Source organism: Babylonia areolata, chromosome 28 (genome assembly GCF_041734735.1).
Source record: "Babylonia areolata isolate BAREFJ2019XMU chromosome 28, ASM4173473v1, whole genome shotgun sequence".
Classification (NCBI taxonomy): Eukaryota; Metazoa; Mollusca; class Gastropoda; order Neogastropoda; family Buccinidae; genus Babylonia; species Babylonia areolata.
In genome coordinates this window covers 7,266,595-7,289,094 of record NC_134903.1, presented here as the reverse complement: position 1 = coordinate 7,289,094, position 22,500 = coordinate 7,266,595, and the positions used below count along the sequence as shown (strand labels likewise).

General features: G+C 39.7%; 1 protein-coding gene and 1 long non-coding RNA gene across 4 annotated transcripts in view; both read left to right on the top strand.

The window, feature by feature from the left end:
- Positions 1-4,835: 4,835 nt before the first annotated feature.
- The window catches only part of LOC143302057 (uncharacterized), an 84,285-nt gene continuing 66,620 nt past the window's right edge, over positions 4,836-22,500 (top strand). The window contains exon 1 of one of the 3 annotated variants that reach the window (XM_076616555.1): positions 4,836-5,208. In XM_076616555.1, coding sequence (XP_076472670.1) covers positions 5,190-5,208 — 19 coding nt within the window. In that variant the 5' untranslated portion in view covers positions 4,836-5,189. The remainder of the gene's footprint in view (positions 5,209-22,500) is intronic. The other 2 variants (XM_076616553.1, XM_076616554.1) reach the window with 2 other exon arrangements.
- The window catches only part of LOC143301905 (uncharacterized), a 7,383-nt gene continuing 1,512 nt past the window's right edge, over positions 16,630-22,500 (top strand). The window contains exons 1-5 of the long non-coding RNA XR_013057862.1: positions 16,630-16,780; positions 18,363-18,408; positions 19,946-19,999; positions 20,870-20,923; positions 22,202-22,500. The exon at positions 22,202-22,500 is cut by the window's right edge and continues 1,512 nt beyond it. This is a non-coding gene — a long non-coding RNA (uncharacterized LOC143301905). The remainder of the gene's footprint in view (positions 16,781-18,362; positions 18,409-19,945; positions 20,000-20,869; positions 20,924-22,201) is intronic.

The window sequence follows — 22,500 nt, the reverse complement described above, 5'->3', positions numbered from 1 at the left end:
GTCATTCGGATGAGACGATAAACCGAGGTCCCGTGTGCTAGCATGCACTTAGCGCACGTAAAAGAACCCACGACAACAAAAAGGTTGTTCCTGGCAAAATTCTGTTGAAAAGTCCACTTCGATAGGAAAAACAAATAAAACTGCACGCAGGAAAAATACAAAAAATGGGTGGCGCTGTAGTGTAGCGACGTGCTCTCCCTGGGGAGAGTAGCCTGAATTTCACATGGAGAAATCTGATGTGATAAAAAAAAAAAAAACAAATACAAATACTCGTAGAACGTGGAGCGGTGGCCCAGTGATAGTGCATCCGCCGAGGAAACGATTATCATCTGATGGTTTGGGATCAAACCCCTCATTCGCCAAAACTTTTTTTTCCCCCTCCACCACTAAACCTTGAGTGGCAGTCTGCTAAACGCTAATCATTAGGATCAGATGATGAACCGAGGTCCCGTGTGCAGCACAAATTAATGCTCTAATTAGCGCACGTAAAAGAACCTACGCCCAAGAAAAGGGCTGTCCCATAGCGTTGTGCTATGCTTCTCTGTTTTGTGCTGTGCTGTGCTGTGCTGTGCTGTGTTGTGCTGTGCTGTGCTGTGCTGCGCTGTGCTGCGCTGTGCTGAGCTGTGTTGCGCTGTGCAATGTTGTGCTGTGCTGTCTTGTGCTGTGTTGCGCTGTGCTGTGCTGTGCTGTACTGTACTGTACTGTGCTGTGTTGTGCTGTGTAGCAAAATCCACCCCGACTGGAAAACAGATACACTTGCAGACGTAAAGAAGAAGAAGAAGAAATGAAGAAAAACAATATGAGTTGTGCTGTTTCTCTGATTCTCTCTCGCTTTGACTACTGTAACTCTCTATTGTCTGGTTTGCCTGCTTCATCCATTCAGTCCCTTCAGCGCATACAAAACTCTGCTGTCCGACTCGTCCTCAGAAAAAAAAAAGATCTGAGCACATCACTCCTCTTTTGCAACATCTCCACTGGCTCCCTGTCTCACACAGAAAAAAGGTACAAGATCAGCACTCTGTGTTATAAATGTATTCACAAATCTGCCCCTTCCCATCTCTGTGGCTGACTTCACCTCTACACTCCATCTCGCTCTCTACGATCGGCTTCGGATCCACTCTGTTTTCGCGTACCCAGATTCAAACATTCGACTGTTGTAGATGTGACAGTTTTGTGTTGACGCGGTTGAGCATTTGTATGGTTTGACAGTCCTGATATGGCCCGGTGCGTTCGGCTGGACTAAAAGCAACAAGAACAAGAACAAGAAGAAACAAACTCAACACAGATCAGGTGTGAGTGTGATCACGCGCTACTCTCACCCTACCCTTCCCTAGTGCTCCACAGTCAGCGCCAGCGACGTTAAAAAAAACCTTGAACTGAATTGCATTGCATTCTATTGTGCTGTGTTGCGCTGTGTTGTGTTATGCTGTGCTGTGCTGTGCTGTGCTGTGCTGTGTTGTGTCATGCTGTGCTGTGTTGCGTTGCGTTGTGCTATATTGTGCTGTACTGTGCTGTGTTGTACTGTGCTGTGCTGTGCTGTGTTGTGCTGTGCTGTGCTGTGTTGTGTTTTTTTGCGTTGCGTTGTGTTGCTTTGCGTTGCGCTGTGTTGCGTTGCGTTGTGCTGTGCTGTGCTGTGCTGTGTTGTGCTGTGCTGTGCAGTGCTGTGTTGCGCTGTGTTGTGTTATGCTGTGCTGTGTTGTCTTGCGTTGCGTTGCGTTGTGTTGCGTTGCGTTGCGTTGTGATGTGTCGCGCTGTGTTGTGTTGTGTTGTGTTGTGCTGTGCTGTGTTGTGTTGTGCTGTGTTGTGTTGTGTTGTGTTGTGTTGTTCTGTGCTGTGTTGCGTTGTGCTGTGCTGTGTTGTTCTGTGCTGTGTTGCGTTGTACTGTGCTGTGTTGTGCTGTGTTTTTTTTGCGTTGTGCTTTGGTGTGTTGCGTTGTGCTGTGCTGTGTTGTGCTGTGCTGTGCTGTGTTGTGCTGTGCTGTGTTGTGTTGCTTTGTACTGTCCTGTGCTGTGCTGTGCTGTGTTGCGTTGTGCTGTGTTGCGTTGCGTTGTGTTGTGCTGTGTGGTGCTGCGTTGTGCTGTGTTGTGTTTGCTGTGCTGTGCTGTGTTGTGCCATGTTGTGTTGTGTTACATTGTGCTGTGCTGCGCTTCGCTGTGTTGTGTTGTGCTGTGCAGTGTTGTGCCGTGCTGTGCTGCATTGTGCTGTGCTATGCTACGCTGTTTTGTGCTGTACTGTGTTGCGCTGTTTTGCGCTGTGCTGTGCTGTGCTGTGCTCTGCTGTGTTGTGCTGTGTTGTGCTGTGCTGTGCTGTGCTGTGCTCTGCTGTGTTGTGCTGTGTTGTGCTGTGCTGTGCTGCGCTGTGCTGTGCTGTGCTGTGCTGTCTTGTGCTGTGCTGTGCTGTGCTGTACTGTGTTGTGCTGTGCTGTGCTGCGCTGCGCTGCGCTGTGCTGTGTTGCGCTGTGCTGTGCTGCGCTGCGCTGCGCTGTGCTGTGCTGTGCTGTGTTGCGCTGTGCTGTGCTGTGTTGTGCTGTACTTTACTGTACTGTACTGTACTGTGTTGTGCTGTGTTGCGTTGTGCTGTGTTATGTTGCGCTGTGCTGCGCTGTGCTATGCTGTACTGTGTTGTGCTGTACTTTACTGTACTGTACTGTACTGTGCTGTGCTGTGTTGTGTTGTGTTGTGCTGTGTTATGTTGCGCAGTGCTGCGCTGTGCTATGCTGTACTGTGTTGTGGTGTGCTGTGCTGTACTGTGTTGTGCTGTGTTGCGTTGTGCTGTGCTGTGTTGTGCTGTGTTGTGTTGTGTTGCGTTGCGTTGTGCTGTGCTGTGCTGTGCTGTGATGTGTTGTGTTGCGTTGTGTTGTGTTGTGTTGCACTGTGCTGTGCTGTGCTGTGCTGTGCTGTGCTGTGCTGTGCAGTGTTGTGCTGTGTTGCGTTGTGCCGTGATGTGTTGCGTTGTGCTATGCTTCTCTGTTTTGTGCTGTGCTCTGATGTGCTGTGTTGCGCTGCGCTGTGCTGTGCTGTGCTCTGCTGTGATGCGCTGTGGTGCGCTGTGTTGCGCTGTGCTGAGCTGTGTTGCGCTGTGCAATGTTGTGCTGTGCTGTGCTGTGTTGTGCTGTGCTGTGTTGTGCTGTGTTGCGCTGTGCTGTGCTGTGCTGTGCTGTACTGTACTGTACTGTGCTGTGCTGCACTGTGCTATGCTGTGCTGTGCTGTAGTGTGTTGTGGTGTGCTGTGCTGTACTGTACTGTACTGTGTTGTGCTGTGCTGTGCTATGCTGTGCTGTGCTGTGTTGCGTTGTGCTGTGCTGTGTTGCGCAATGCTGTGTTGCGCTGTGCTGTGCTGTGCTGTACTGTGCTGTGCTGTGCTGTACTACTTTTCGTCACAACCCATTTCTCTGTGAGGAGAGTGCATCGCTTAATGCGTAGGGAGAGAGATATATACACTTTCACAAACAAGCATTGAGGAAGGCAAACGCCGAAATATTAGGAGTAGGACAGTGTTGTTGGTTTTTTGTTACACACAGAGAGAGAGAGAGAGAGAGAGAGAGAGATACATATATATACATATACATACATATATATATATATATATATATATATATATATATATATATAATGGACATATATAGCGCGTTTCTCGAGAAACACTGCTCAAAGCGCTTTACATTTCGTTCCACGCTCCACGCCTCCCCCATCAATACTCCTCTCCACCTCCCACCCCCTCCACACACACACACACACACACGGAAAGCACGTGCCAGAATACTACTCACACAACTGAACATAGGAAACCACCAACCCATGACAAAAAAGCATGCATTTATAATTTTAAAAAAATAATAATACTGGTATTTATATGTGTGTGTGTGTGTGTGTGTGTGTGTAGCTACCCGCCACACAAACGACTTCCTGACAGTAAAGCATGCATTTATAATGAAAAATAATAATAATAACAATGGTATTTATATATCGCTGCAGCTCATGCAGAGACATATCACAGCGCTTTCGCGCCAGTCATTCACATGCATGCATAACTCTTTAACACTGAATTGACAAGGAAAAAGAGTTGAGTTTTTGTGAAGAGGAAGGCTTTTGTGAAGAAGTGGGTTTTAAGGCCAGTGAATTGAAAAGCAAACCATACCAACACCAGGACCTTTTTTTCTTTTCTTTTTTCTTTTTTTTTTTTTTTTCCTGTTTTGTGTCTACTGATATGTTTCACTATCAGAGTGGGGGTTTGGCTTTTTTGGTTGTTGTTGTTTTTCTACAGAGTTTTTGCCAGGGACAACCCCTTTTTGTTGCATGCCACGGGTTCTTTTACATGGGCTGAGTGTATGTTTGTCTGCTGCTGCTGCACACGGGACCTCGGTTTATCGTCTCATCCCAAAACACTAGTACCCAGACCAGCACTCGAGGTCTAGTGGAGGGAGGAGTAAAAAAAAAATGAAATAAAATAAAATCCCGGTCAACATTACTGTAGGACTCGAACTTGAGGACACTCCTTTCACAGTCCTGTGCCTTCTCCATTTGACTTCAGCTCCACGTAATAATATGTGTGTGTGTGTGTGTGTGTGTGTGTGTGTGTGTGTGTGTGTGTGTGTTGTGTGTGTGGGGGGTGGGGGGGGAGGGGCGTGGGGTGGGGGGGTGGGGGTGTATGTGTGTGTGTGTTGTGTGTGTGTGTGTGTGTGTGTGTGTGTGTGTGTGTTGTGTGGGGTGGAGACGTGGTGTGTGTGTGTGTGTGTGTGTGTGTGTGTGCTGTGTGTGTTGTGTGTGTGTGTTCTTGTGTGTGTGTTGTGTGCATGTGTGTGTGTGTGTGTGTGTGTGTGTCTCCAGACCGACCACCACTCAATGTCAAGGGAAACGCGAGAAATTTCTGGCGTGTGCGGTGTTCTAAGGTTTCCGGGACGGACGTGTTACTCACCACATGTAGGCTGGTTTTATTTTGAATGTGAAACCTGCCATTCTCATCAGCGACGGAGCCAGCACGAACTACTATTTTGCTTGGGGTTTGTTTTGTTTTTGGTTTTTTTGGTTGCTGTTGTTGTTGTTGTTTGTTTTTTTCCCACCAGTTCCTTTCCGATGGTAACGATTTCATAAGAATGTAGGAAACAAACACTTACTCTTCACTGAGAGCTCTGTTCGAGAACTGTCACCGCGTTCAGTTTGGAATTCGCTTCGTCCTGCCACGGGCCTCTCATGCTCAGCGAGTGTGATGGTAATTATAATTATCATTGATATTATTAGTATTATTATTATTATTATTACTGTCGTTTCCAGTTGGTGTTTATACACTGATGTCGGTTTTGCGGGATGTAAATATTTTGGGTGGTGTGTGTTTGTGTGTGTGTGTGTGTGTGTGTACCAGTACCACCTTCCCTGCCTCTTCCTTGTCTTCAGTTGTTTATTGTTTTTTGTTTTTGTTTTGTTTTTTTCTTCCAGTTTTAGAGTTATGTCTGCGTGTGAATGACTGGTGCGGAAGCGCTTTGATTTGCCTCTGCACAAGATTCAGCGCTATATAAATATAATAATAATAATTATTATTATTATTATTATTATTATTATTACCACCAGTACACAAGACGCCAGAAAAATAATTATCAACAAACCAGGGCTATTTTCCAAAGGGGGCGGGGGGAGTGGCGCGGGGTGGATGGGGGTGGGGGGGGGCGGAGGGGGGCTAGAAGGGGTGGGGGTGGGGGGGGGTCCTCGCCATCCAGATTCAAAGAGACGCTTGCCCAAACAGTCAGAGGCAGAACGGTAAGAGGAGGAGGAAGAGCCAAACTCTGACAGACAGAGTACAGTTATCTGCCCTTTCAACCCATCCACTTATATATCAACGTGTGCTTTTGTTTCCGGGACTCGGGAACAATTTTGTTTTGTGTGGGTTTTTTTCCATTTGATTTAAGAATAATTTGACATTTAATGTTCGTCTTTAATTTTGTATCTATTTCCAAACGAACACAAAATGAATGCTGTTCACCTGACCCTGGTTACTGTGTCAGTGGCCATCGCCCTGTTCACAAGATTCTCTGCCTTTTGTCACGTTTTTCACGTGCCCAGCCCTCTCACACCGTCCAACGTCTGTTCTCGCACTGCCACTGTCACCATGGCGAACATCAATGACATGAGAGCATTTAATAATGATAATAATAATAATAATAATGGTACTTATATAGCGCTGAATCTTGTGCATAGACAAATCTAAGCGCTTTCGCACCAGTCATTCTCACGCACGCATAACTCTAAAACTGGAGAAACTAAAGACAAGGAAGAGGCAGGGAAGGGAGGCTATTTTGGGAAGAGGTGGGTTTTTAGGCCAGACTTGAAAGAGCTGAGTGTGGAGACTTGACGAAGCGAAAGAGGAAGTTCATTCCAATTGCAAGGTCCAGAGACAGAGAAAGAACGGCGGCCAACAGTCGAGAGTTTGAATCTGGGTATGCGTAAGTGGAGTGGATCCGAAGCTGATCGTAGTGAGCGAGATGGAGTGTAGAGGTGAAGGCAGCCACAGAGATAGGAAGGGGCTGATTTGTGAATACATTTGTAGCATAGAGTGCTGATCTTGTACTTTATTCGGTGTGAGACAGGGAGCCAGTGGAGATGTTGCAAAAGAGGAGTGATGTGCTCAGATCTTTTCTTTCTGAGGACGAGTCGGGCAGCAGAATTTTGTATGCGCTGAAGGGACTGAATGGATGAAGCAGGCAAACCAGACAAATCAAATCAAATCAAAAACACTTTATTAATCCACATGGAAATTAAGTTGTGCAATCACAGGCTCATTGTAAACACTGGCATAAAATCATGCGCAACATAAGAAGAGATTAAAACTAGTCAAATAAGAATTCCCAATAGCTGACGATATACTAACCCCCCACCCCCCACACACACATACTCATGTTAAGACAATAGGGTATTGCTCAACAATATTAACAAATGAAAACATCCAACAAAAAAAGGGTATAAGATTAACAAAAATGACATGCGCGCACGCACGCACACACACCCACACACACATACACACACACACACACACACACACACACACACACACACACACACACACACACACACACGTTAAGACCATAAGGTATTGTACAACAATACATAAATAAAAACATCAAGGGAATAAATCGTATATATAAGTAAAATGCACACACACACACACACACACACACACACACACACACACACACACAAACAACGTATGCATGCACATAACATATGTCACGCCAATAAGATTAGAACATTAACATTAAGATACATGAAATCCAAGTAAAATAAGAAAATATTTAAAAATCACTTCCGATCACACACATCTTCCGATAGAGAGTTACAGTAATCAATTTAGAAGTATGCCAGGGCATAAACAACAGACTAGCCACACGTCAACACGACACGGGCGCATCATCAGTCTGGGTATCGGCAGACCGAAGACGAAGCCCCCTGTACCGATCGTCCTGTTTCCGATGTCGGCCCTGCCGTTGCTGTGACTGTCACTGACAACGTCACATCAGCTGGCGTATCCAGCATTTCCTCTGACGTTGCTTCCGCTGTGTGTGGCGTCAGCACTACTGACACTACTCCTGATGTGTTACCTGTGTGTGTTGACACATCCACTTTATGCCGCGTTGTTTGTGCTGCTTCCAACCTCAACACACGTGTTCCTGCTGACATTTTTACTTCCCGTGACATTGCCCCCTCTGATGACAATATTCCCAACTGTAATGTATCCCCCGTGCCAGTTATAGCCTCTGCTCCGCTTCCTACTCCTGCCACACCTGTCTCAACTCCCGGACCTTTTTCTTCCTTCCCATTGTCCTCCACTGCTCAGTCACCATCTTCTTCTTCTGTTGTCTGTCTGCCTGACTCACCTGCTTCACCATTGGATTCCTCTCTCCTTACCTCTGATCTCTTTCATGCCTGTCTGTTCAATGCTCAGTCTTTATATTATTTATAATATTTATCTGTTTCTTTTTTGTTATTCTTTTTTTCTTTCTTTCTTTTTTTTTTTTTGTTATTCTTTTTTTCTTTCTTTTTTTTTCTTTCTTTTTTTTTTGTACGCTTATAGTTGACTTCAAGCTTTTGCGCCTTATACATATTGGTAGTAGTAGTACTTTTTTATGTATTTATCTATTATTTATTTACTTTTATTTTTTCTCAAGGCCCGACTAAGCGCGTTGGGTTACGCTGCTGGTCAGGCATCTGCTTGACAGATGTGGTGTAGCGTATATGGATTTGTCCGAACGCAATGACGCATCCTTGAGCTACTGAAACTGAAACTGAAAGTGCTCAATCTGTCTGCCCTGATCAAAAGACTGACTATACTTCTGATTATATTTTTTGAAAATAACTTTGATATCGTATTTCATTCCGAAACCTGGTTAAAGTCACAAGGTCATGAACCCAAACTGAAACAACTGACACCTCCTGGATACAAACCTAAGTCACTTCCTCAACTGTCTCGTGGAGGTGGCATCGCCATCGTCTACAGAGGCATCTTGGAGTCTTCCCTTTGCTTCTCCCATAACCACGCCTTTCCACATAACACTTTTGAAATGCTCGAAGTCACTCTCAATGTTCCCGGTCACTCAATCATCTTCTGTTGACTCTATCGTCCTCCTCCTAGTCGTAAAAACAACCTAACGCCTTCTCTGTTTCACGATGAGTTCCGAACACTACTTGATTACTACAACCTTCGTTCCGGCAAACTTATCATCCTCGGAGATTGCAGTTTTCATTTCGACAAACAAACCTCCACTGATGTCAAAACGCCTATGTCTATCTCTGTTCAATCATTCTCTCTCTCAGCTCGTTACAGAACCAACACACACAGAGATCTGGCTATATGTTGGATTGGCTCATCGCACGTGACTCCGATGCCATGATTGCGTCAGTGACTGTAACTGACAATTTTTCTTCCGACCATTCTGCTGTCATATTCTCGCTTAATATTTCAAAACCTACAAGAACCAAAAAATCCGTTACTCGTCGCAACCTGAAATCCATCAACATGGAAAACAAATGGAAAGAGAGAGGGAGAGAGCGAGATGAGAGAGAAAGAGAAAGACGGAGAGAGAGAGAGGGAGGGGGAGACAGAGGGGGAGAGAGGGAGAGAGAGAAGGTTGGGGAGAGAGAGAGAGAGAGAGAGAGACAGCGGGAGGGAGAGAAATAGACGGAGAGAGATAAAGAGAGAGAGACAGGAGGAGAGAGAGGGGAGAAAGAGGGGGCAGAGAGAGAGCGCGGGTAGGAGAGAAATAGACAGACGGGGAGAGAGAGAGACAGAGACAGAGACACAGAGAGAGAGAGAAGGCATTTACGCAATCCAACTTTCCGCCCAACCCGCGCACGCTTCACATTTTGACTTCCTGGTAGAACTCGACGCCCGATGGATCGATGAACACACGTAAATGATGGTGACAGACCACTAACGCTAACAGCAGGTGTGTGTGTGTGTGTGTTTGTGTTTGTGTGTGTGTGTGTGTTTGTGTTTGTGTTTGTGTGTGTGTGTGTGTGTGTGTTTGTGTTTGTGTGTGTGTGTTTGTGTGTGTGTTTGTACGTGTGTGCGCGTGTGTGTTTACATACAAATAATAGTTTTGTGTGTGTGTGTGTGTGTGTGTGTGTTTTATCTTCAGTTTAACGTCTATTCACTATAAGTGTTTTTAGACGGAAAGGAGTAAAGAAGTGGATAAAGGAAAGGGAATGCATGTGAATATTAGTGTAAAAAAAAAAAAAAAAAATCATGTTATGTAACAGAGGAAAAGTATATTATAAGAAAAAGGTCTAAAGAGATTGTGGTGTGTATTGAATGAGGTGTCATGGGAAGGAGAATATGTATATGCATATCAACAAGTATTAACCTATAACAATGTAAATATAAATAACAACATTAATTATAACACATCAAAGGAGGATACCAACTGGACTGGAGTTTAAAATTTCCGAAAACATTCTAAGCAATGAATAATCATTCAAAATCTTTTCAGTGGCTAATGAAATATTGGAAGAAAAGTCATCAACTACATCTTTAGGAATTAACGGTCTTATGCTCGGACAATGAATGAGTAGATGACTTACAGTTATTTGTTTACCGCATATACATTTTATATTTTTAGAAAATTTTGTACGAAAGGCATTTAAACGAATTCTATACATTAGACTTGTAATTTGTCTTGAATGTGCTGCTGGTGTCAAATTTAGAAAATGTTTGGGATTAGCTGCATTCTTTGTGTTTACACAACATTGGTAATATTGATTATTTGAATCTATAAGTAATTTCTTAAATCGATTTCTAGAGACATTTTCTATACAACTAATGTATTCATGTAGATCTAACTGGATGTCAAGTTGTATTGCGCCTTCGAAATTACGTGCTGCTCTTCTAGCTGCTTGGTCTACCCACTCATTTGAAGATATTCCACAGTGCGAAGGTACCCAACAGAAAGTTGATTTAATGCCCTGTTTTGTCAGTTGGTGAATAATATGTTTTATTTCCATTGTCATCTCTATTCGCTTCTTTGAATTTGGAGATTCTATAGCTTTTAATACTGACTTCGAGTCTACACATAATAGAATTTCACTGACAGTTTTCGGAATGTCTGAAATATAATTTAAGGCCATAAGTATGGCTATAAGTTCAGCTGTGAAAATGGAATATTGTCTACCAATATAGTATAATTTTTCTAATCTAAATGAAGGAATTACAAAAGCCGCTCCTGAATTACCATCTTCTAGAACAGATCCGTCTGTGTATATTTTTAGATAATTAGAATATTGATTTTCTATATGGGAGAGCACTTCAGGTTTTAACAAAAATGGTGACTGGTTCTTGGATAAATCTGTATAATCCATGTCAAAGGTAGCTTTACACTGCTCCCATTCAGGGACTGGTGAAAAAGTAGGTATTTTTGCAATTTGCTTGTCTCTTGATTCCGTAGCACTAATGATATCTGATGCAAATGTATTGATGGATGTCATAGACTGTATCGTCTTAGCTCGTTTAGCAAAATCTTTTTGTGAACTTAAATTAACTTCTTCTTTTGAAAAGGTTTCATATGCTAAAGATTTGATAACGAATTTCGCGGCTGAAGCTTTCCTTTGTTCATCAAGAGATAAAACACCTGCTTCTCTGTAGGTCCCTAAATTTGATGTAAGAATGGGCACATCTAGAGCAAGTTTATAAGCCTTACAATCGATGCTTTGCAGCTTCTTTAACAAATGCAGTGGAGCACTGAAAAATACCTCTTGAGCGTATGTCAAGCGTGAACGTACGAGAGAGGTTGCGAGAGATATCAACGCTTTGGTATCTTGCCCCCAGTGCTGTTTACAAATTATTTTAAGGAAATTTAGACCTTTTCTTGCTTTGTTTAGTATATAGTCAATATGATAATTCCACGAAAGCTTTGAAGAAATATAAACTCCCAAAAATTTAACATATTGTGTATATCTGATGATAGAACCATGTATTGTAAACACAGGGAGCTTTTCTGGGTCTGATCCTGTGTTAAATAGCATCATATTTGTTTTTTCTAAGGACAATGATAAGCCATTTTCCGTCATAAAGTTGCTGATTTTATCAAGTTCCCGCTGGTATATTTTCTTTATGTAATTCAGTGTCCTAGTAGGCGTTTTATTTTTCATTGTCACCTTCATCCATAAACAAATGTCATCAGCAAATTGAACCAAGACTGTATCTTTAGCTAGCTTGTTAGGTAGATCTGCTAATAATATATTGAATAAAAGTGGCGAAATTACTGATCCTTGTGGTAACCCCATATGTAATTGTCTGGGGTTTGAGTAGGTGTTTCCTATTCTTACTTGTATAAATCTATCTGATAAGAAACTTCTGATATAATCATACATGTTGCCTGTGATACCGATATTTTTCAGTTTATATAAAAGTCGAGCGTGCCACACTTGGTCGTATGCTTTTTTCACATCAAAAAAAGTCGCTAGTACGTTTTTTCGCCTTGCAAACTGTTGCTTTACCTGTGTAGTCAGTTTGACTAGATGTTCTGTGGAGGATCTACCTTTTCTGAAGCCAGCTTGGTTTACAGGAATTACACTATGCTTCTCACAATAATGAACAAGTCTTTTTAGAACAATTTTTTCCATTAGTTTGCATACATGCGATGTTAAGGCAATTGGTCGATAACCGTTTTTATCTGTTCTGCGTTTGCCCTGTTTGTGTATTGGGACAACAATTGATTGTTTCCATACAAGAGGAATGTCACCATCAGACCAACATTTCTTTAAAATGAAGTGTAAGAAATCAGTCAAATTTCCAGGCAAATGTCTGAACATTTCGTTTGAAATTCCGTCTAAACCAACTGCTGTTTTTTTGCTGCTGAGATTTGAGAGACATTCCTTTATTTCATCTGGTGTTATTTCACTATTTATATATAGGTGATTTACGCTCTCTGAACCTTGGTATATTTCATTTTTCTCTTGGCTTTCTCTGAACTTTCTATTTTCTTCTGACAAACCAGTGATTCTACTGTGATTACCAAACATGTCAGCAAAAACTTCTGCCTTTTCAATATTTGAAGGTAGATCTGTATGGTCCAGTTTAATTGGGCATTGTGGTAAATATATTCCATTTTTCATTGATTTTAGTTTTTCCCATACCTTTTGCATATCTTTGTGATTGAAAACTTCATTTGTGCAGAAAGACGACCAGTACTGCCTTTTCGCTTGTGCGTTAATACTATTTGCTTTATTTTTAGCCTTTTTCATCTCTAAATGATTTGGGATGGATTGTACTTTTAAGTATATTTTGAATTTTGACTTCTTTTCTTTCTTTGCTGCTTCACAAGCCTCATTCCACCAGATATTACCAGAGTGCTTATGATCTTTAACCGATTTGTACTTGGGTATAGATTCATTTGCAGCGGTGATGACTACATTTGTAAATGTCGAATATAAACTGTTGATGTCTGTATCGTTTATGTTGCAAATTTGAAACGATGAAAGCAAACTTGTGAATTTATCCCAGTTCGCATGTCGGTAATTATATTTTGGGATCTTATCCTCGTTTGGATCTATTGACTGAGGCATTTTAGATTCAAGTCTTATTATAATAGGCAAATGATCACTATTAAGAGTGTCATCCAGTGTATTCCAGTCACATATTGGTGCCAGATCTGGTGAGATTAAAGTGAGATCTATGGCAGTTGCTCTATGACTTGGATTGTCTGGTATCCGTGTTATTCTGCCATCGTTAAGTAGGTATAAAGAAGTATCTACAATGTTTTCAATAAAACGATTGCTAGTGATCGACTGGCAGTCTTTCTCCCAAAATGGCGAGTGTGCATTGAAGTCTCCCGTGATGAGAACTTTTTTGTCCTGGTCTGTCCGTAATGTTCGAATCCACTCTGTATTAAAGGCATTTGGACCCTGAGGTAGGTATACAGAAATGACAGTTAAGAGTGAAGAATTATACTGGACTTTTACAGCACAAGAATGAATATTTGGTATATCTGGTGGAACGGGGCTGGGGCATGGAGTGTACTTGACCCCTTCTCGAATGTATATAGCTGTGCTGATTTTCTCATTGGTATCCACCTTCTGATGTAATGGCGGAAAGTAATAGTGATCAAATTTAGGAAGTTTATCTCGCTTCACATTTAGAGATTGAAGGGCTAGCAACTGGTAACTATGATTCGCCAGATGCTGCACCAAGTGATCACAGTTTGTACCAATAGATCGACAGTTCCACTGAAACACATTTAGGTTGTTGTTGACCGTCATTGCTCGAGAAAGTTCAGTGATTGTCTATTGTTGATCACAGTTCCAAAAAGTTAACTAATTTAACGCAACACAAAAAAATACATTAAACTATAATACCAAAAATAATAATAATAAAGGAATTAAAAAAAAATTATAAAAAAAAAAATTTAAAAAAAAAAATATATATATATATATATATAATAATAATAATAATAATAATAATAATAATAATAATAATCGGTAGGTTATGAATCAATATACTAAATGAGTATGTACTAATGATTATAGTGTTTAGAACAGAGATAAAATAGTCGAACAGCACACAGCAGAGCGTCCTGGTGTTCACGTGGGAATAAATCAGATCTGAACACAAGTGAAAGTTCTCCTGGTGATCAGTACAATGACCAGTCTATCAGGTTGCTGAATGGGTTGTACCACGTAGGCTGGTGGAAGGCGGGGTAGGCGTGGTGTTGATAGTGCTGCGCTGGTCGGGCAGGTCTCCTGGGGGTCTCCCACAGCAGGTCCCTGACAGCGCGCCCCACGTTCCCTGCTAGTAGACTGGTCCCCTTCCTGGTGAGGTGCAACTTGTCCCGCAGGTGGTGATGTTTTATGTTGGTGTTTTCTATAAAGGAAATGTTCTTCACGTCATACAGATATGAAGTCAGCATGGCGTTATACAGTTGACGTTTCATTTCTGTTCGTTCGTCATTCACGACAGTAAGTTTACTTACAACGATTTTCGTTGTTGGATATTTTTTCGCCGTGTCCTTTAAGACTTGCACTAAAGATTTGCATGATTTTTCAGGATCAGCTGTTTTCAGGTCATTTATGCCACAATGGATGACCACTGCTTCGGGTTGTTGTCCCTCAGAGCCAAGTTCTTGTAGGCATTTTTGCACAGCACTCAATGTGGGGGTTCGTTTCTTTGATGCATGGAACCAATATGAGTGTCCAAGCCGATTTTTTTCTACGCCATTCATGACTGAATCGTGAAGAAGCAGGGTGTTCGGTAGTTCTTGCACGTTGTCATTTGATTTCTTTTTTGAGTTGAGAAGTTTCTTTTGTTTGGGTTTTGCGTCATTGATAGTGTCGTCAGTGGATGAGAATTTGACGTCATTTTTGGGCTTAGTTGTTTTTTCCACTCGATTCAGGCTTATTGCTTTTGCAGTCTTCCTACCTTTAGGCAACATGTGGACTTTCGATGTGGACAGCTGCTCTGGAGTGCCACAGGGATGCGATTTCACTGCCTCTGCGTATGTTGTTGGTGTTGCTGTTGAAAGGCAGGAGTCAGTTTGTGTCCCTGTGGTTTCCATGGGAACACTAGCCAATCTGTTGTTTTCAATTATTTTTGACTCACTTGTGTAAACAAAGTGAGTCTATGTTTTAACCCGGTGTTCGGTTGTCTGTGTGTGTGTGTGTGTGTGTGTGTGTGTGTCTGTGTGTCTGTGTGTCCGTGGTAAACTTTAACATTGCCATTTTCTCTGCAAATACTTTGTCAGTTGACACCAAATTAGGCATAAAAATAGGAAAAATCCAGTTCTTTCCAGTCATCTTGTTTAAAACAATATTGCACCTCTGGGATGGGCACAAAAAAATAAAAAATGAAGCCTAATCATATGCAAACTGCATTTACTGTTATATTTATATTTTTTGTAATCTCTAAACTTGGCACTTTGATCTGATATTCTGACACAACAACAAGAGCAGTCATTATTTTCATTTTTTGTTCGAACAGGAACTTCTTTTGCTAAGCATGGAAGTTTTATTTATTTTGCAAACGTATTGGTGAAGTTAGTAAAAAAGGGAAATTAATCTGTACTTATGCTGGGGGCTTAATTTGCTTTAAACTGATCTTTCTCATCTTAAACATTACATTTTGAAATTATACTCAGTACATAAAAAGCTTGTGTATTTTACTCTCAGTGTACAGGGCTTTCACTATGTTCATTCGCCCAAGTGGTCTTTTTCGGAAAATACTAAAATCAATACGACGAGTGGACTTTATAGATCTGTTGGCTAAGCCCTGAAGTTCATGTGCAAAAAACAATGATTGGGTACACATATTTATACACATTCAAAGCGCGTGCTCATAGGCCTATTCAGTCTTGCGAACGCGAACGACGCCATTTTGTTTCAAGTTGTTGACCTGCCCGTTCAATCCAAAATTCAATTGACATTACACGATAACATGTGATGGAAAGTTGGAGAAGGAGACCGTTAAATATTTATTCAGAGAAAGATTTGTGAACGCCTCATCACTTACTGGATTATGCCCGAAACTGCCATAAAATTATCCACAGAATCAGTCGGTATTCACAGTTAAATATTGTAACCATGCGAGTTAATACCCTTGAATTGATGAAACAAAAAAAATTCCAGTCTTGACTTTTCTCAAAAAGAAGTCCTTTTCACTTCATACGACGTTTAGAAGTACTTGTACTTGGCTCTACATGTTCTTAGTTTAACAAAATACTCAATTTTCATATCAACTTTAAAACTATAAAACTGGAATGAACATAAAAGAGAAATTTAATCGACCGTGTCAACTGGTGTAACTAAACTTGTACATCTATCTAGATCCAGAGAAAACGGCTAAATGTTGCAGTGTGATTGCGGCGATAGCCACGTCTTCTTTACCAAGGACTTAAAAAAAAATTTTTATTGTCGTTAAAGATTTTTTGAATGCCCAAGATACACCAGAATCATATGATTTGAACAGCGTTCTCACTGCGAATACTGCAAACGATTTATCGCCCTTTAAAAAAAGCATGTTTAAATTAAATACTATATTTTTGAGCGTCAGGACAGGTGGCACGATAGTGCAATGGGTAAGACAGATTCTTCTCATTCGAAAACCTGGGGTTCGCTTCTGCTGTTGGAATTTCTTTTTTTTTCTTGTTCGTTTAACCCGAAGTTTTATAATAACATATACAGAACCCTTTTTAACGAATAGATTTTTGGCTCAAGTGTGTAAACAATGTGAGCCTATATCTTTTCTTTGCATTTTTTCCAAATCGTGAAGCATCGTGGGATAGCGTCGCGTCGTTCGATCGAGGATCAAGAAGGTGGGTGGATGTATCAGTGTTTGCTAAGTACGAAGTTAGTGAAAGAAAACGTTAAAAGATGTCTTTTATTGTGTACAAGTTTTGTCAAATGTTTATCTTTATTCAGGTGACTGTTGTGTTACTGCTAGACAGATAGGCATGATGTTAAGAGTAAATGAAAACAGAAGAAATCTGATCGTGTGGGTCGTTTTTTCAACCGGTTTGGCAACCAACCTTCTCTGATAGAAAGCCATGACATTTAATAATAATAATAATTATTATAATAATGATAGTAATACTAATAACATTTTTGTTTCCTCATAAGTTGTGTCACACCGCTAAAGTAATACACACAAAAATCAGTTTGATGATTGTGGCTGCTGAACTCAAGTTGTATGAGATAATATGTCAGTCCATCATGTAACCCCCCCCCCCCCCTCCCCCCCGAAAAAAAAACAACAAAAACACAACAACAACAACAAACAAACAAAAAAACAACAAAAATAATAGATATACATACATACATACATACATATATATATATATATATGTGTGTGTGTGTGTGTGTCCAATCTCTGTGAATATGATGCCACATTGAGTAACTGAGCTGGACTTACAACCATGAAATTATTTTATAATGTTATGATTAAAATTTTACTTAGAAATCAGTCATTCTCAGTCTCATTGTTTTATTTCATGCACATTATAAACAGAAACAAAAACAACATATAATAATGGAAATTATGATAATGGATACTTTTATAGCACACTATCCAGAAATCTGGTGTAGGTGCTGTACAAAAACACTTTTGTTTACATAACACATTAGATCAATGTTACATACACACAACAAAATATCACACACACACACACACACACACACACAGAGAGAGACACACACACAATGAATACATACATTTTTACAAGTATGCATTTGCACCTAACACTAACAGCTAGTGAGCTACCCACAACGTATTGTTTTGTCAGCGAGTTTGGCAACCTTCTCTGAGATATATATATATATATATATATATTTGTCCAAACTCTGTGAATGTGATGCCTCCTTGAGTAACTGGACTGGACTTAAAATGATGAATTTATATTATAATGTTATGATTAAAATTTTAACACTTTTATTTGCATAACACATTAGATCAGTGTTACATACACACAGCAAAATGTGATTCAGTCACACACACACAAACACAAGCACACAAGCACACACACACACACACACACACACACACACACACACACACACACACACACACACAAAATGGATACATGCATTTCAACATAACATGTGTACCTAACAGCTACCCACAACACATAGGCACGCACAAATATACATAAACAGATGTGCGTAATGATACCTCTTCCCTATCATCTTTATATATATATATATATACATATATATATATATATATATATATATATATATATATATATATATATATATATATATATATATGTGTGTGTGTGTGTGTGTGTATAGAGAGAGAGAGAGGGAGAGAGAGAGAGAGAGAGTTTTACATTACACTTACACTAGTTACAGTTTCACGTATATACTAAAATGTAAATTGTTACTGTTTGTGATTGACAGGATATATGACAGGATACATGACAGAGTTGCCCTTTCACTGTGAAAGGTAAGATCTTTTCTCTTTAGATGGCTGGCACAGTACACAACAAATGACTACAGTTTCTGATGTTTAGTGTTTAGTTGAAATATGGCTATGAATAGTATGATCAGTTGATGTGCCTGGCTCTCTCTCCACTTGTCTGTCATTCAGCTCTTGCATAATAATGTGAAATATAATTTTTTATAGAGATAGATACACGTCTCACTCCAACAACAATGCTGCATGCCTTGTGTCAGTTATGACTACGATTGTCGAATGTTGTTGCTGCTTATTTATATATGTTTATGTGTACCTAGTTCATACCAGTTACAGCTTTCCACATAGAACATACATTTAGTAAAACAAAATATGCTATGCCACCTCTCCCTCTTCAACACCCAGTTAAAGTTTATATTAAAATTGTGTGAAATATACTGTGTAGAGTTGGATTGTGTTAAATGTACATATGATATATTACATTAACATACATGTTAGCACACACACACATGCACACGCACACACACACACACACACACACACACACACACACACATATATATATATATGTATAATTATCATTTTACATGATCGACTGACATATCTTATACAAGTTCAACAGCCACAATCATCAAATGGATATTTTGTGCCTATTACTTTAGTTATGTGATACAACTTTTGAGAAAAAAAAGTTATTAGTAAATACTATCATTATCATCATTAAGATTCCTATTAACTGTTACAGTTATAGATCAGACAAGGTTGCCAAACTGGTGGACAAAACTGTGTTGTGGGTTGCTGTTAGTGTTAGGTGCACATGTATGTTAAAATGCATCACGTTTTGTATGTGTGAGTGTTAGTCACATTTTGTTGTGTGTATGTTACTATGTAACATTAATCTAATGTGTTACATATACAAAACACAAAGGTGTTTGTGATTGAGAGGATATATGACAGGATTGAGGATACATGACAGATTTGCCCTTTCACTGTGAACACTGAAAGGTAATATACAAGTTGTAACATGTATGTAGATATATATAGGTAGATAGATAGATACATACATTGATAAATATACATATAAAATATACATGCATGTATATACATATACATGTAAATACACTTGCATAGAATAGATAGATATATAGATAGATATATAGATAATAAGATATATGTGAGTTTTAGGGTACAAATTCAAGTCAATTATAGATTATTTCATGTGGCAGTCTCATTACCTCAAAAAAATGAGAGAGAAAATATTTGCTACAGGGACGGACACAGGGCAGCAAAAGGTGGAAAGGTGTCAGTATGTTCCCCTCACCTGCATCATCAGTGAACTTGACCATCATTAACATTATTATTAACTGTTACGGCTATAGATCAGAGAAGGTTGCCAAACTGGCTGACAAAACTGTGTTGTGGGTAGCTGTTAGTGTTAGGTGCACATGTATGTTAAAATGTATGTATCCATTTTGTATGTGTGGGTATGTGTGTTAGTCACATTTTGTTGTGTGTATGTAGCATTGATCTAATGTGTTATATAAACAAAAGTGTTTGTGATTGACAGGATTATATGACAGGATCCATGACAGACTTGCCCTTTCACTGTGAACACTGAAAGGTAAGATCATCTTTTCTCTTTAGATGGCTAGCACAGTATGTAACAAATGACCTCAATTTCTTATATTTAGTGTTTATTTGAAACATGGCTATGAATAGTATGATCATTATCATCATTAATATTATTAATATTAACTGTTACGGCTATAGATCAGAGAAGGTTGCCAAACTGGCTGACAAAACTGTGTTGTGGGTAGCTGTTAGTGTTAGGTGCACATGTATGTTAAAATGTATGTATGCATTTTGTGTATATTCTATATCTTTATTTAAATATACAAGTTGTAACATGTATGTAGAACTTAAATATAGATAGATAGATACATTGATTGATAGATATACATATAAAATACACATGCCTGTATACACATATAGATGTAAAATACACTTGCACATATTTGACAGATAGATAGATAGAGATATAGATAATAAGATATATGTGAGTTTTAGGGTACAAATTCAAGTCAATTATAGATTATTTCATGTAGCAGTCTCATTATCTCAAAAGAATGAGAGAGAAAACATTTGCCATCAGAGTAGACACAGGGCAGCAAAAGGTGGAACACTGCTGTGTGGCACCAATCCTATGTCATCTCCATCTGGAAAGGTGTCAGTATGTTCCCCTCACCTGCATCATCAGTGAACTTGACCATCATTAACATTATTATTAACTGTTACGGCTATAGATCAGAGAAGGTTGCCAAACTGGCTGACAAAACTGTGTTGTGGGTAGCTGTTAGTGTTAGGTGCACATGTATGTTAAAATGTATGTATCCATTTTGTGTGTGTGGGTATGTGTGTTAGTCACATTTTGTTGTGTGTATGTAGCATTGATCTAATGTGTTATATAAACAAAAGTGTTTGTGATTGACAGGATTATATGACAGGATCCATGACAGACTTGCCCTTTCACTGTGAACACTGAAAGGTAAGATCATCTTTTCTCTTTAGATGGCTAGCACAGTACGTAACAAATGACCAAGGTTTCTTATATTTAGTGTTTATTTGAAACATGGCTATGAATAGTATGATCATTATCATCATTAATATTATTAATATTAACTGTTACGGCTATAGATCAGAGAAGGTTGCCAAACTGGCTGACAAAACTGTGTTGTGGGTAGCTGTTAGTGTTAGGTGCACATGTATGTTAAAATGTATGTATACATTTTGTGTATATTCTATATCTTTATTTAAATATACAAGTTGTAACATGTATGTAGAACTTATATATAGATAGATAGATACATTGATTGATAGATATACATATAAAATACACATGCATGTATACACACATATACATGTAAAATACACTTGGCACCATAAAATTTTATCATTACAAAGTTTAAATGTCCAGTTCAGCTTCAAGTATCTGCCATCAAACGGGTTGATAGATCAGATACATAACAAGTAGAAGTTTACACTCGCATATTAATTGACATTTGATCACATGCAGCCACAGCAGAAGCTTTGGACACTTGTGCATGTTGTTTGCACAAAACAGTGCGTTGCTGTGTTGGCATGCACTTTTTCTGAAATAGATACCTTGATCAGGAAATTTGGGATTGTTGAAAAAACTTGCTTCACATATATGATGTAGATCTATAGCTCTTTCTCGTGAGATGGTCCATTCTAATTTGAAGATGGTTTTTGGTGTGGAGGGTATACTGCCTTGTACTGGTGTTGTAGGCATGGAATTATGGTTAATCAGCAGACAGTGAAATGTCAATAAAAATTGTAGCATAAGAAGAAGACCAGATTTAAATGCTTAAACATAATCCATTGTTTTACTTTTTTTTCTTTAAATTGCAAACTATTCAGTAAACATTAGTGCTAATATATTGTGTTTTACAAAGTGAGCTTCACATTGGTTTGTATATGACATTCTGACAAATGAATACATGAATAAACTTGATATGTTACTACCCCATGGAACTGATACCTTGTCGTGGTGGGGTAGCTTGAGTGCTTCAGTGACCTGTCGAGCTATGTCATTTGATGTGTCACATGCCTGGTAGGGCCTCCCATGCTGGACAGGTTGTGGGTATTTGTTCCACAAACTATACCAGCTGGCATGATGCACGCATTTTTGGGTTTCCCTTGCTGAAAAGGTTGTATGGTAGAAGCCCGACAAAATTCAGTTGCAAACACATGTCTTTGCATATTTATCTCTTATGACTGACAATTCATCGCCCTTCTGTTTCAGGAAATGGACATCAGCTAGGACAGGAACAACAGAATCTTCTGTGAGAAAACCTGTATGCTTTTGATCTAAATAAACACAATACAATACAACATCATAAGCCTCTGTTGCTTGATCAGTTGATGTTTGGTTTGTTGAAGGTGCTGTTTGTGTGCTCCTGTGGGGATGTCAGGGACTCTTTCCATTAAAATACTATGCCCACCCTCTGGAAACCCTCTCCTGAAAATTTATCATTTTATATGTCACTTTTCCTTTTCTGTCATTTATTACTTCAGCCATGCTATTCATTCCCATCCATTTTT